Here is a 12,970-nt window from a genome sequence, read left to right as displayed (position 1 = left end):
TTTAATCTTGATATAAACAACTGTACCTGGACCTTGTCACGGGAAAAAAAACGATGATGAATAACTGTCTTTATTTTTTTAATAAATGTTTTTTAGACATTAGTTCGTTTTGTATTTATCTTTCTTCTGCTAACGAACTGTTTGCCGATACTTGTTTATTCCGTTAAACGAGGTTTAACTAAATATATTCACTAAATAATATACAAACATTCGCACTGTAGGTACTGTGCAAAAAATATTTGCACACAGTCCTCGATGTTATTCTCTTCGCTAACCGGTTTGTTGCAACCTCCCAAAGACGTATTATCTTTGGGAAAAATACTTGCTTTCATTTTTACTGTTTGGGATGTCTGCCTCGTTTCGTGCAAGGTATAATATTGGTAGATATACTTAATGTACGCACGGTAAAAAGCGAAACCCACATACTAAATTTTGCATATTTTCTAAAATGAAAGCGGTCGTTTTTGTTTTGCTCGTTTTATATGCCCCTCCCAAGATATTAGGTATCAGCATATTTAATTATTATTCTCCTCGGAGAGATTTCAATGAGACAAAAAACAGATACCCAAATTTTGTACGATCTTTTTATCGTCGCTGTAATTGAAAAAGGTTGTAGGTACCTTTAATCAAAACCACGACTTTTACGAAGAGGAAAATCCTTTGAAAAATTATGGAGACGTTTTATGATGTTAATTTTTTTTAAATTTACTTCATAATTTTGTTCTTGTTTTACTATAAAGCTAAAATATTTGCCGCGATGCATTGGATACTTAAGTTCAAAATAAAATGTCTTCGAACCTATGACCTTTTGTCATTACAGGAATGATATTCAAACATGTACAGGCAATTCCAACAATGTGTCAACAGCATTCCTTTCATAGGATTGGTATGACATCGCATTGCTTCTAATCCGCACGTTTTTTTCCTAATGAACATTTTCGTTTTCCCGGAGACATTTTTAACGTTTTTTTTTAAAACAAGAAATCAGTAGGTATTGAACAGTTAGGGTCGGGGTGAGGAGTTCGGCGGTTATTCGGCTGAGTGAACAATAAAGACATGTCAAATAATTATTTAAATTTAATAACCTATATTTAACTTAATTTTTTTACTCCAAATAATGTCAAGAATCACTGGTTAGAAAGTCAAGTACGTCCCGTAACACCTGCATATTATAAACTAATTTACAGTCCATTATTTCACTTTCTGACGTTCCGCCAATTACTTTTCTGGAAGATTCAAACAATCAAACCCCGTGTTCTCTCGTTATTGATATCGTATAAATTATTGCTTTGTCGTTTTTGAATTATTATTTTTTTCTTTTTAGTCTTGAAAAATTTTATCTGATGTCATTACAATATTATTTATTAATAACAATAAATTTTTATTATGGTCAATTCTATTAAATCGAAAAGCGATATAATATACCTTGTCCTTTTTGTTTATTTTTAAATGAAAAAAACTATTCTAACGATTTAATTCACAACTGACGTGCAATGGATATTTTATCACTTATTCCCTACGATTCGTTAACTTTTTGTTATTTTCTTCATGCGGAAAATAACACCATACATTATATTGATGACTTATTTACAGTGTTGTTTTTTATGTTTATTTATGCAGGGATTAAATGTACCCGTTCACATCCTACAAATTCATCGTCATCAAACATACTGATTCGGTTTCTGTGAGTGCGTTGTTAATTGTCAAAATATTCAAATTCAATGAACCCAAACTTGCTTTGAATTCAAGTTTTATTTTCAAAATTGCAAAAAATTGTGTAAATATAAATTCAGACAAACGATAAGTAGGTACCTGATAAAATTTTTACTGTCTTTTTAAAAAGTGCAATGTAATATCCCGTGAATTTTCATGTTTGCGTGGTCTGCGCTAGTATATAATATGTATATTACGCAGATTACGTACTCTATCTTTGTTGGCTTGCCTTTCTTTATAGCCCATCCTAATATTTATCTTTTGAATGTCCCTTGTTTTAATTTATTAAATAATAATATACTATGTGAAATCGATTTGAAAACATACACATTTTAGGTTGGACATGTTTTGCCTGTCATCCATTGTTTTATGTGCCCTCTAGACGTCTTTTGACTACCTATACGAATCTGCAACACTGACACTCTGTTTTCCGTACCTATAGCGGTGTACACCAATGTGGCTATCAAAGGGGACAACCCAACCGACATTTTTACAATATTTCGTTCCCTTTCCTATTCAAAACCCAAGTTCAAAATATACTATATTCCTTACCTACGTAATAAAAATAGCCAGCATAATACTACAGCAATACAGAATTTCTATTATTTTTTCGATTGCTTAAGCATGATTTAATATCGTGTTCACCTGCTCTTATTCAGTGTTTTGCCTGTACATTAATTGCCACTAAATTCATCCACGTCAGATGCCGCTTTTCAAATGGTCTAAATTAGATCACCCCTTTATAAAAACCCATTTATTTTTTGCGTGAGTGATAAATAGCGTGTTCAATGTTTTATTGGATTGACATAATGTACTTAAATAAAGATTCGTCATGAAAAGAGCGTCATGAAATCGCTGGTGCACTAAATAAACCATTAACCTTCGCTGTCCTTTCTCAAGGACTGGGTTTACTCTTCAAGTGTGCTTTTTGCTTCTCCTTTGAAGGTTAACTGCATTGATCACGTCATTCTTACTGGCGTACATGCACGTGTGTGCACTGTGCAGTCTGCACGCCCATATATGCATCAAACCAAACCTTCACATCGTTGGAGAACTGCCATGCCTGTCTTTTAAATCAAAATCATTTCCATTGGGAAAATATTTCTTTCGTTTTATCTTCGCTCAATCTACTCTTTGTATATTCCCGAAAAGTTTATTAAATCATTGGAAACTTCCCGATAATTCTTGTACAGATTATTTTTTGTACTTTCCCGTCTCCTGTTTTGAAGTTGCTGTCGCGATTTCTGTAGTTCGTCCAAAAATAATTAATGTTGTTTGCGATGCTAAAACTGAAAACGTGTTTTCCTCGTAAATTTTCGTTTGTAATTCAAAATTTAACTTCAACAATCTTAGTACTAGGTAGTCTGTAAAATTATTCTATTTCTGAAACAAGTGAATAATAATTATTTCAACGTTTCAATTCCGCGATATTTACTTTGGCTCGTCTAATTTCCCTGAAGACTTTTTTAAGCCACACATTTCCTGAAAACAATAAAAAAAGGCAACAGATGAGATTTAGTTAATTATGATATTGTATTTATATTGACTCTTCTCCCTTTATATTGTTTTATCATTAGTAAATGGTAAGTTTCAATTGAATAAATAATAAAATTTTCCTCACTTCGAGGGTTATTAAATTCTTATTTCACTATTTGTTTCCTTTCTTTCACGAATTCTGCGCTTAAATTTCCTAACCCAAATTTCATAATTTCTTTTTCTAAAATAAAAGGCCCTCGCATGATGATCTCATCGCGGTTGCCGAAGGGCGAACATTTTTCGCAGACTGTATTATCAGTGGACCATGTAATTTTGTTGGATCCCTTCTTTTATAGCTTTATTTTTTTACCTTCTAAAATAAAGCAAAATGTCCTACAGAGATCTTAAAAAAACTAAAATGATTCAATAAATTAATCAACATTTTGTATAATACTAGTATTTAACCGTACTAAACCTGAATTGTTTACTTATTATTTATTAGGGTTTGGTTTAAAGTACTGGGTTAGTAATCTTGTATTGAATACTTTGAATAATGTATGTCATGCATTATTAGTTATGGCCTTCTAATGATGTCTTGTAGGTTAGTACCTATGGAGTAGTCTCCCCGATATTGTATGCCGTTCAGTAGACAGTAAACGAAATGTTTTAGAGACTAAATGCTTTTGCATAAAAAACACGTCTGAGTGAATTCATTCAAACGCGAAAACAACAGCGTTTTTTAGCGTCGGATTAAATTTGCTTCAAAACAATCTAATAAAGCAACATTTGATAATTGCTTTATTACAAGTTTTCATCATTCATGACAGCCGGGACGGCCTGGGGGCGGGGCACCGCAGTTTATTACAAATTTAATATGCACAAATTATGACAGATTGCCGTGAAAAACTCTCCGAACGTGCCAAAAACTTGACGAAGTTTAAACTCGTGCACACAATTTTGATAAAAAAAACTGCAATGTCTCACGTGAAGACATCGTAATTTTGGCATTGGTAAAGCGCGAATACCTTTCCGATACATTTAATAGTGCATCTTTATGTACGGCTTATTATAATATTACTTACTCTTTTAACGAGCAAAATTTTGATGAGCTATTGCGCGTTGGATGGTGTTATGTAGTTATTCGTTCTGGTGTGCTGCTCGATGCCAGCTGGTTCTGAAGACCAACGTTGGAACCATGGAAGTAAGAAGCTAGTTGAACCCCACGCGTCTTGTGGAGAATTTAAGGTTGAAACGTTGAGTACTGTCTACTAAAACTAGTATTGATCAGGAGAGGTTTTCGTCATTCAATCCTGTACACCCCTCAGAATTTCAACCTTCAGGTAATCTTAATGGTATTTAATAGAATTCTGGTTGGACGCATTATTTCAAGCGTTTTTTTTGGTAACCCATGTAGAAAATCTTCAATCATGTGTACCTGTCAAAATGCACCCCATTCTTTCTTAGATTTGGACGCTAGTAGTATTGGACCACGACCACGAGATGGAAAGTGTATTTCTGCACACTGCAAAATTGTATATCCATCACGCGCGTTCTTCCTCCGTTAGGAAAATTGTTTTCGCCCATTTGTCTGTTGTTGTTAGAGAGCGGCCCCCGCACTTCCCGGCCCCACCTCGCGGCCGGGTTGATGTCACGGCTATTATTAGTGTTATTTCCATCGGCAGCTTTCGGATTCGGACCAGGTGTTGCGCTCGGACTTCTTGCTCGTGCTGCCCAGCTAGGGGTATTCCGGCAAACATTATTTCTAACGACCATCTAATCGTGACATTTGTGAAAAATCACTTGTTTTGGTTGTAAATTAGTCAGCGAGTTGAATATCTCTAAATAGTATTAAAAAAGTCACTATCCGCGTCTGTCTGTTTGTGAGCTTAGTTCTTCTAAACTACGCAACAGATTTTGATGGGGTTTTCACTATCATTTAGAGAATTTATTTCGGATGGTTAATGGATATTATTTTTATAAATTAGAGAAAGGTCGATGTTTGGTACTCAAGTCGTAAAAAAATATTTTCGGACGCTTACATTGCTAATGCTGGCTAAACCTTATGAGATACACCAACATAATGTACTACGGAATTGTACCTATATCTTAAAAATACTCTCGACTAGCAAGCCGAAGGTGTCGGGTTCAAATCCCGGCGTTCGCAATTTAAGTTTGTGTTGTTTCACTATTTATTAATCTAAAATAATATATAGTATATTTTCGGTACGTTCCAGAATGGAAGATACTCTCAGTATCGGCCTGGTTTAAGACCACCATTCACAATTGGAATGAAGCTTGAAATGGCTTTGACCGTGTTTGGTGTCCAGATCTGAATAGCTAGGTACTTCCCCACCTACCTCTTCCCCATCACCTCCCTATCCTCACTACCTTCATCCCCACAACTTACCCTAATTGGGGATGCCGTAGTTTCACTGGCTCCAGATGGTTGGGAGTAGAAAGGAAAGTTCTCACACTATGTATAAGGTTCCCCTCCCCCTTTCCGCGTTATTAAAATAATTACCAATATTTTCACCTGACATTTGCATTCCACGAGTTTCAGTAATTAAACCAATAGTTGAAGTTATTTTTTTCATTTCTTTTTTAATTTCAGACGTGTAAACACATTGACGATAAATCGCTCTCATTATTTAGAATCATGTTTAGATAATACGACGCTAGTTTTCTACCAAACGAACACGACTTCTTTCTTTGTACATTTTTTTTAATATTGTTGTTAACTCATTTTCATTTTGTAATCATCGCGGTGACTTCTTTTCAAAATAAATATTAAACTGTTATTATTAAAATAAACGAGAAGTAAATCAGATACTCGAGTCGGGCCAAGTCAAGAGTCAGAATAATAGAAGAGTATGTATGACACGATGTATGAATGTGAATGAGGCAAGGAGTGTGTGCCAAGACACGGAGTTGTTTGACGGTCTGTCCTTTCTGCCTTCCCCTGCGGGGAAAAGGTTTGCTGGTTAGTTAATTAGTTATTTGTTATTATTACCATACCTCAATAGTGACCTAAAGGTGCGTTCAAATAGTACAAAATTTGCGCGAGTCGTACCACGAATTACGGGAAAGGATTTTTTCTTCTTATGGAAAAATTAACGAAAAGGAAAATCCTTTTCCATAATTCGTGGATCAGATCGCGCATATTTTGTCCGGTTTATACGCCGCATAATGATAATTAATCAATAATATACCTAATGTGAATAGCGGTTTAGCGACCATCCGTGCGCATCCTAAAGGGGGATCCAAATGCGTACATAATATTAACCGATTCCTGGGCGATTACTATGAACACAAAAAACGCCATCTGTTGGACGTAACAGCAACACGCGCTATTGTTTCTCTATCTTCACAGATATAATGAACCACAGCAACGCGTTGTGAGGTACAGCTAGTGAGAAATAAATAGTATGAAATTCCAGTTTTCAAGACGTAAATTTTAGTTTTTTTTATGATTTGCTTATTAATGACATAAATTAAATATATATTTTGCACAACAATTCGCACGGGAAGTGATTCATATTTTGTAAAAGATGCTTCCCGTAGGCATCGTAATTTATTACTTATCCAAGATGAATGCATTCCGGCTGCATGTTTCGAATGCATTACTTATTAAATGCTAGGCGAATAATATGTCAAATTTTTGCCTAAGGCTCAGGAATAACAAATTCGTATTCGAACCATATATTTTGCATTGATGTAAATATTGTAAATGAATGATGGCTTGATTTCTTGCCCAGGGGGCGGGAATTTGTCGTTGCGCTACAGAATACTAGTTTAAATGCTCTACAATTTAACATATTCTAGAAGGTTTATGAAGTTATTAGTTTGTCGGATTTAATTTTTTTTATTTTATTTTTTATTTAATAAATGTTTACATGTTATATTTTTTGACATTTTTTTAACTACCATACTAGGCTAATGCCCGTGTTGTGGTAGTTATACATGAAATAATAATAACAATAACATAAAAGAACTAAAAAATACTATTTTATAGAAACATAAGCATGTAAGTATTAATCATACATGAAATAATAATATAAATAACTTAGAAGCACTAAAAAATACTATTTTATAGAAACATAAGAAAGAAGTAAAGAATCAAAAAACAAATTTAATGATAAATAAAACTAAAAACAAAAATATTAAAATTAATAGAAATTAATTAACTAAAAAATAAAGAAAAAGTATATTAATAAAATTTGAAGAAGAAAAAGTATACTTATGTATATTTAAAAAGATACAAATAAAAATTAAAAATATTAAACATTAAGATTAAAATATAAACATAATGATATAATGTCAATGTACTTCTGCTAGTGACGACAATTGATTTTAGAACGTACTAACTGATAAAGTACCACCTAGTATTCTTGACATGATATGCGATTTGCCATACCAAACATTAATTATTTACCAATGTAATAATCACGTCACTAAATCTAGGGTTAGTTAGTTAGTTATACGTTGTTAGTTTTTAAATTTTAATACTTTTAAAAAAAAATTATTGTTCCTTTAAAATTCTAGGTTAATGAATATTTAGTGGGTTCTGACTTCGCCGTCACAATAAACATTACAATTTTGACCGTTGAAAGTAATTCTATCAAATATTAAAATTGATAATTTGATATTTTCACGGCCAAAAGTATTGTAATGATTTATTTAAAGAAGGATTCATTCCCCATAAAATCTTATGTTCCGAAGCAATCGACGATATACATTAGTATTATAACATTTCATTGCATTTACTAAACCACGTCGAGTTCCCAGAAAAATCAGATCATGTAATGCAACTCTGCCGCAAGTCATGGCGTTTTCAAGCAATCGTGATATGCACACTATCGGTGCAATGTAATTACTTGCGCGTGCAGTCGGTACTTTTTGTTGTTTTTACATTTTTTTAAGGAGAGCAATTAATTTAATATATGTATTTTTTTAAATGCATATTTGCAGAATTTTTCAAATATAAAAAATATTATTTATCTTAATTTTACTATGTTCTAGAAAATGTCGACCAGACATTAAACTCTTAAAATTATAAGAAGCGCAAAGCTTGACGGCCTCCATGGTCGAGGGTAAGACTCTCGACTAGCACGCCGGAGGTCGCGGGTTCAAATCCTGGCTTGCGCAAGTAAATTTTATTTGATTATTTTGCGTTTTATCACAATTTACTCATTCAAAGTAATATACAGGGTGTATCGGCACTAACCCGACAAACTTTAACCAGCTATTCCTTAGCACATTTGGGAGTAAAAAATGTTATCGGCACTTTGCTGTCCGTTAGCATTTTTTTTTCAATTAAAAACAAAAAAATTAAAAATTTCCACACTACATCACTGTCATTGGCATTGCTTTTCGTGTTAAACAGCTGTTATAAGCAAGTATGTCGAAAAGCGTCTTCGCTCTTTCGCACACACTAAATAATAATAGTTAAAAATGAGACGAATGGATCCGTGCCATTTCGTTGTGATTGTAAAAGTGCGCCAATATAGGTACACACGTGCATTATTCAACGGAATTCGAATAAAATATGGCCAGATGGGTTTTCAAACTTTGAAAAGGATAAAACAGTGGTGACATGTGGTGAAAATATGAATAATAATTTTTTTATTAAAAAAAACGTTACCGGACAGCAAAGTAAGTGCACATAAGATTTTTTACTCCAAATATGCTAAGAAATAGCTGGTTAAAGTTTGTCGGGTACGTGCCGATACACCCTGTATATATATTTTTTTTGGCCGCCTTATAAACAGTCTTTATACATTGACATTTTACTTAAACAATGTTTATATAAGCAGTTCTGATAAAGTGCAATTACTTAAATATACAATAAGTTTTTTTTTTTTTTTTCAATATTTTCAAGGTTTACTTTCAAATTGCGAGTATCAATAATGACAGTGAGAGAAAGTGATCTTATTCAATTGGGCTGTTATTCTACTATTCAAAATAGTATAGTAACAGACATTGAATAGGACTTTCACAGAACCCAAAAATGAACGTTGAAATTTGATGAATTGTTCAACAACCCGTCCAGTGATTTAGTAAGGTTCGTGTTAAAAACAAATCAACGTCTTAACATAATCTATTAAACGTATCTATTAGCTTCTTCCTATAAATACATTTTCAAGATAATTAATATTGCTTTTAGGAACATAAAATGTGTCCCGAGATCGAGTAACTATTAACGGACATCTAAAATTTATATTTGGTCCGGGCAATCAATAAAATGATGAATTATCTTATGAAGCATAACTAGGTCTCTAATATCCCGGCGTTGATCAAGAGTTTTAAGGTTCACGGAGACATAGTTATCATCATTTCGCATGCGATAAGAAGCATATTTCAAATACTTTTTCTGAACTCTTTCTATGTTTGATTCTATGTGAGGGTTCCACACTGCTGAAGGCATATGTTGATTTGCGGAAAGTTCCAGATTGGAAGTTCACCATTCAGAATTGAAGCGTTGCTTGGTCGTGTTTGGTGACCAGCTCTGAATAGCCAAATACTTCCCCATCTCCTTGCCCTCCCCACTAACTTCAACCTCTCAACATACCCCAATTGGGTATGCCATAAATTCACTGGCTCCTGACGTTTGGGAGCAGTAGGGTCTCTGATTAAAAAAAACGTTTTTTCCTCAAATTTCTGGATTGCTTGTGAAACGAGCAGATGATGAAAAACGGTTTTCCATCTTTTGGTTTAGGAAGGGTAGGCAATATTTAAACTAGTAGATGTATTAGGTATAGGGAGCTTCTTGCGTACTTTCCCCATAATACAGTGGCGTGTAGACCGTGTACGCTTTTTTGCTGTAAGTTTGTTAGTATTAGTTAGGGAAAACAAACCATGAAGATAAATTAAAAGTTATTTTTAAAATGAGTCAAATATTTGTTAATTTTTTTTGGTAAGTAACTTAATATTTTAACTATCTATATATTTAACTATATTAACTATCTTAACTTCATAATTTATTCAGTTGAGTACAACAATCAGTGGTAGGTGATAATAAAATGGCCATTTTCCGCAATTAATGCGAAAGAATATTGTTCATACCCGAGCTTTCAAAAAAACTACACACAGCCAGCCTTTAGTAATGGAGCAACGCACGACACTGCCATCATTGAATATAACGTAATAGATATATGCCACTTTACAAATACTAGGCATATCATAATTGTTATCATCCAATCGTTCTAAAATAACGCTACCTCTTAGCATATGAAGAAACGACACTGATCCTATTTAATTTGAGATTTCTTCCGATTAATTACTTAAACTTTTTTCTGATTCTGAACTTATAAAAAAAATAATTAATATTTTAATTTCAAGCGCTTACTTTTTGACGGATTTGTTTTATTTTGTGTATTTATTATGTAAGTTACAACAACCCCTGTAATGAAACAGATTTCCTCAAGACCTCCACATCATCCCCCGATGGGGCCTCTATAATCACTGGCGTCAGTAAGATTCTTGCCTGACATTCACAAACAGATCTGAAACATAATTTTGGTGATTGTTCAAAATTTTCCGTTCATGTCACGCAGTTAATTCGACGGCAATCAACGGGTTCATCTTCGCTGGTGACCATTCCTCTCCACGCCCCTGGCTTCTGGCCCACCCCCCGTTGTTCCATTTTCCATGTTAAACTAAACGGACACGTATTTACACAATAATAGGTGCCCGTCATAGATTATGATTGGCGGGCGGTAATTCGCAAACGGACTTATTTGGGTTAAGGACTTTCAAATATCCGACTGACGCTCTCGTGGACGGTTTTTTTGTTTGCCAAAATGTTGCGCAAGTTGGAGTTGAGGCGGTATATCGCCGATCTACCGACTACAGGCTGATCAAATTTTGATAAATGCCATATTCCTAATATGTTTTTAATTAAATTAATGATGTAACGACTCTTTGACGATTAATTGCCAAATCAATAATTACATAAATATCTTATGTACACAAAATAAAAGCAGTTGGTTTTATTCATGGAAAATAGATAGTAAAATGCAAGTAAATTTTAATACCCAATAATAAACATATATTGGTTGGCGTTTCATTGAAATACTAATAAGATTCTTCTATTCTAAAAAAATCCATTTTATGACCGTATGGATTTACTTGTTTTACGGGACAGCCTGTATTTCTCGGTTGTTTTGTTCATTCCAATGCCTGTTCAGCACACCGAAAAATTGATTTGCTGTCTATCTATTTTATTTGTACTTAATTTGAAGCGTAGTTTATTTGAACAATTTTTCATCAATAAAAATCGGATAAAACAATATTCCTAAATAATCTTTTTGATTAATATCATCGTTTATAATGTTACATCAGAAGAGTACGATCAAGTCAAATACTTCATAAGTGGGGGGTCACGGCCAGAAATTAGACAGTAAATCAATAGATGATAATATATCAGTAGGTATGTATTTATGTATGCACGAGAAGATGTTTGGGTGTAAATGAAGCAAAGAGTCGGTCAAGAGAAAGACATCAAATATTGCTTCAAGCAAACATCATGATGGTTGTTAATTACAAAATAGCTAGATGTAAGCATTTATTTTGACTGCTGGGTAGGTAGGTACCTACTAGCGGCGGTTGCCAGGTACTTAGAGTTTAGGTCAAGAGTGCTCTCATTAATCCATGACACCCGGTGACACCATCACCCACGGAAAATTGCGCGCTCTAACTTTGTTTCAGTAGTAATTCATAATACCGTATGCCAAACAACCAAAGCATCACTCGATTTTTATTAAATGTTTTGTTTAGAAGTTTCGAGTCTCTGATGAGATCACAAAGCTTTCAATGGATACGATTTCGCGCTTTGTTATAATATTTTCTTGTCATTTATCTGAATATCGTCGTAATGCTGATGTCATTATTTTATTTATTTATTTTATTTTTACGGATAACCTGACAATATTTGAAAATCTCCTACTACCACCACACTAAGCGGAAAATGTTGCTTGTGTTGTGATGGAGGACTTAGCCAGCCGAGGAATCGAACACACTACGCCTGGGTGGGACCCAAGCACGATGTCAACTCAGCCACCGACCGGTTATTGTATTCATATTTGTCTCAACAGTGCGTCATCATCTTTTGCTCTTCAAAATGTGTCAATTCCAAAGAATGTAACCCTTATCAGATATTGTTATGGCTTCCCGTTTCCATTCCCATTTCGGAAACTATATTTTTTATTTAATTTGAACTATGACTGTATCCTACATACGAATCTTTTAGATGTGATTAAACATTAGCTGCACACTAGTTCTCCAACGTATGTATGTTAGACCCCTGCATAGTATCTGACGTGTTGTGTGTTACCCTTAGCTTCAGCGGGCTGGCCCTGGCGCTGGGCGGAGCCCCCACCACCCGCGTCGACAGCAGCCCACCCTCCCGCGCGCCCACCCCACAGCCGCCGCCCAACACGCACCCGCCCTCAGAACACCATGTGCACAGGTAGGCAACGCCATGTGCCAAAAGCTGGGACGCTTTATCCATCATACATATTATATTAGCCTTCAAAGACTATGCGCACAATCAATTCAGAGGTGGAGGGAACAACCCGAGGACCCCCTGCGCATTATTATTCATATATAATATTACTTCAATAAGCCAACAGAATCTGTGTTAGAATGTGACTGTACAAGTACAGCATACTATAATAAATTTAATCATTGCGTGTTGTACTTAGTGTATTTGTCCATCCTATTCCTGCTTTTATCGCCGTGTCCTGAAGAACTGGCAGTTACCATTAATCATTTGCCGCAATCA

The 12,970-nt window shown here is 34.4% G+C and overlaps 1 protein-coding gene across 4 annotated transcripts in view; it reads left to right on the top strand.

Annotated features, from left to right (window-relative positions):
- The window catches only part of LOC149424895 (uncharacterized), a 218,357-nt gene that overhangs the window by 92,226 nt on the left and 113,161 nt on the right, over positions 1 to 12,970 (top strand). For 2 of the 4 annotated variants that reach the window (XM_089647701.1, XM_089647693.1), the window contains one exon: positions 12,527 to 12,655. The exons of the other annotated variants lie outside the window; for them this stretch is intronic. In XM_089647701.1, coding sequence (XP_089503827.1) covers positions 12,527 to 12,655 — 129 coding nt within the window. The remainder of the gene's footprint in view (positions 1 to 12,526; positions 12,656 to 12,970) is intronic. 4 annotated transcript variants of the gene reach the window in all.

Source organism: Hesperophylax consimilis, chromosome 3 (genome assembly GCF_061612785.1).
Source record: "Hesperophylax consimilis isolate HC1 chromosome 3, BYU_Hcon_1.0, whole genome shotgun sequence".
NCBI lineage: Eukaryota > Metazoa > Arthropoda > Insecta > Trichoptera > Limnephilidae > Hesperophylax > Hesperophylax consimilis.
The sequence above is the reverse complement of the archived record's forward strand: the minus strand, read 5'-3'. Positions and strand labels throughout refer to the sequence as shown.